The sequence below is a fragment of the Kryptolebias marmoratus genome, linkage group LG2 (genome assembly GCF_001649575.2).
Source record: "Kryptolebias marmoratus isolate JLee-2015 linkage group LG2, ASM164957v2, whole genome shotgun sequence".
Taxonomy (NCBI): Eukaryota; Metazoa; Chordata; class Actinopteri; order Cyprinodontiformes; family Rivulidae; genus Kryptolebias; species Kryptolebias marmoratus.
In genome coordinates this window covers 37,799,812-37,802,207 of record NC_051431.1, presented here as the reverse complement: position 1 = coordinate 37,802,207, position 2,396 = coordinate 37,799,812, and the positions used below count along the sequence as shown (strand labels likewise).

The 2,396-nt window shown below is 40.9% G+C and overlaps 1 protein-coding gene across 4 annotated transcripts in view; it reads right to left on the bottom strand.

The window, feature by feature from the left end:
• The window catches only part of acbd4 (acyl-CoA binding domain containing 4), a 33,077-nt gene extending 31,310 nt beyond the window's left edge, over positions 1 to 1,767 (bottom strand). For 3 of the 4 annotated variants that reach the window (XM_025011027.2, XM_025011028.2, XM_025011029.2), the window contains exons 1-2: positions 1,606 to 1,767; positions 1,257 to 1,372 (exon numbers count right to left, since the gene is read on the bottom strand). In XM_025011027.2, the coding sequence (XP_024866795.1) occupies positions 1,257 to 1,347 (91 nt within the window). In that variant the 5' untranslated portion in view covers positions 1,348 to 1,372; positions 1,606 to 1,767. The remainder of the gene's footprint in view (positions 1 to 1,256; positions 1,373 to 1,605) is intronic. The other variant, XM_017437913.3, reaches the window with a different exon arrangement.
• Positions 1,768 to 2,396: the final 629 nt, after the last annotated feature.

Below are 2,396 nucleotides of genomic sequence, written 5' to 3'. Positions count from 1 at the left end.
CTGGGAACGCCTTGGGATTCCCCCGGAGGAGCTGGCCCAAGTGGCTGGGGAGAGGGAAGTCTGGGTCTCCCTGCTTAGGCTGCTGCCCCCGCGACCCGACCCCGGATAAGCGGAAGAGAATGGATGGATGGATGGTTTGCAATATGCTTTTCAACTTGACAATAAATCTTATGACATTTTAATCTCATTGCACCCCAAGTTGCACCCCTTGTGCATATGCTGTTTTCATGATTTAAAAGACACAATGTTTCAATTAAAAGGTCTTGCAAAAGTTTGTGCATGAGGGTCCTTATGTGAAGTGAATCTAACCTCAGATGAACACCAAATATGTTTGACAGTGTTATTTACTCAATAAAAACTACTCCCAAAGCTCAGAGACATCTTACAGTTTGTCATATCACACTTCACTACACTCAAGTTCCAATTTAGCTCCAATTTCTGGCAAATTCTGACATACATAATAAATATTATCATTCTCGCCCTTCAACAAATTTAAAGGCAGAGAGATATTGTTTTTACTCATATCCATGTGTGTGTTCATGTGTGCGTGTTTGCATAATATCTCATGAACCTCTGAACAGATTTTAATGAAACTCTCAGGAAGTAATCATCAGTTCTACATCTATAACTTATTAACTTTTGGAGTCAATGTGATTCAAGATGGATGTTACAGCCAGCAACTCCTTAAAAAAAGGCTTTAACTCAGCCAGTTTTACAGATACCAAGCTAAAATTAGGTCTGGTAGTAGCTGAGAGTTTCAAAAGCTTTTCATGAAATATTTAAAAACTTCTCTCTGCTTCTACATGTGACCCTTTTGTCTCCTCCACCAAGGAAGTTCTGTTTTTGGTTGTGTCCGTTGGTTTGTCTATCTGTTAGCAAAAATCAGGTAAAAACTAATGAACAGATTTGGATGAAATCTTCAGGAAATGTTGGGGTTGTCACAAAAAAATATGGATTACATTTTGGTGGGGGTCCAGATTACGATCTGGATCTCACTATTGTTTATTCACACCGTGACTTTGGAGGAGGTCTGAGCTCTCTGGGTGCTTCGAGTAATTATTATTATCATTATTGACCAAAACAGTGTGAACTCCATCATTTCTCCTCATAAGATGATCTCAGTCTAAATTTATAGCATGGAAGGTGGCGGGTGACATGCATTCCTTCAAAGAATTCTAGGTTTTTAGTTATTATTTCTACTTAAATTTACATTTTGAAAATGAGTGTGTGTTTGTGTGAGAAACATGCTGTCATACCATCCTTTGGGAGGTTGTGAATGACATCCACAGCAGCCTGAAAGCGTCTCTGGTGATCCACTGCGGGCTGTGCCATGGCAGGGACCGGCATCAGTCCACCAGAACCTGACGGGAACCTGACCGGACCGAGCAGAGACACAACAGGACCAATCAGCCCGCAGAGCTGGATATGTGTGTAGTCCTGTCCTTCACACATCTGTAAACCAGTCCTAACACAGAGTTTCTATAAATGTCTGTGGTAATAGGTGTCAGGGCGCTGACAGTTTTTATTAGCAGCTCATTAGCTTCTATATCACAAAACAACGAGGAGGCAGCAGGAGAAAGATCCGGTCACCTCAACTTTCCTTACCTAGCCGACTGTTCGTCCTGCCTCAGTCCGGCCCGGAACCACGTCTACACAGGATTGCTCTGGGTTTGTCAAAAGTATTATTTATTGAGTGAACTACGCTGGCTCCAACCTGAGCTAAAGGACAAGTTTACAGAGGATTTCTGGAGTCGAGTCACATGACAAATAACTGACCACGCCCCCTCAGGGATTTAAAGGCGCACACACTGAAACAAAACGTCAACAACTACCTTGAAGCTGAGAGTTGAATGGCTGCTTAAACCGATTTCTTAAAATTGAAACAAGTAGAACAAATTAGGAACAACGAGCAGAATGAAAGCTCAAACACAGAACGGACGCACAATGAAAACACATGCTAAAATGAGTTAAAGGTTGCAACGAGTACATTCCTGTTTACAAAACAGGAATATATTTATAAACAACTGTACAGGTGGATTGCAGATGACTGTGAACATTGCGTTTGCAATCGTTCAGTGGCAAAACAGTTTCAGATTCTGTTGAACTGCTACCACACTCGATGGGTGGAAAAAGTCCTGGGATCACGGCAAATGAGCAGCTCATAGTGCAGAGTCCACAGATACTTTAGTATCTGTGGGTGAGTCCAAATTAATCTGATTCTGAAACAAGAAAATTCTAATCAATCATGACAACTGGTCTCGAGAAAAAACGAATTCCACATTGTAGCTCTAGTTGTTCTTATGCAACCACAATAACTGTTACATGAAAAACGGTTGTAAATCAACTATATGAAGCAATCATTTCAGTATAAATTACTAAATATACTTATGATAATA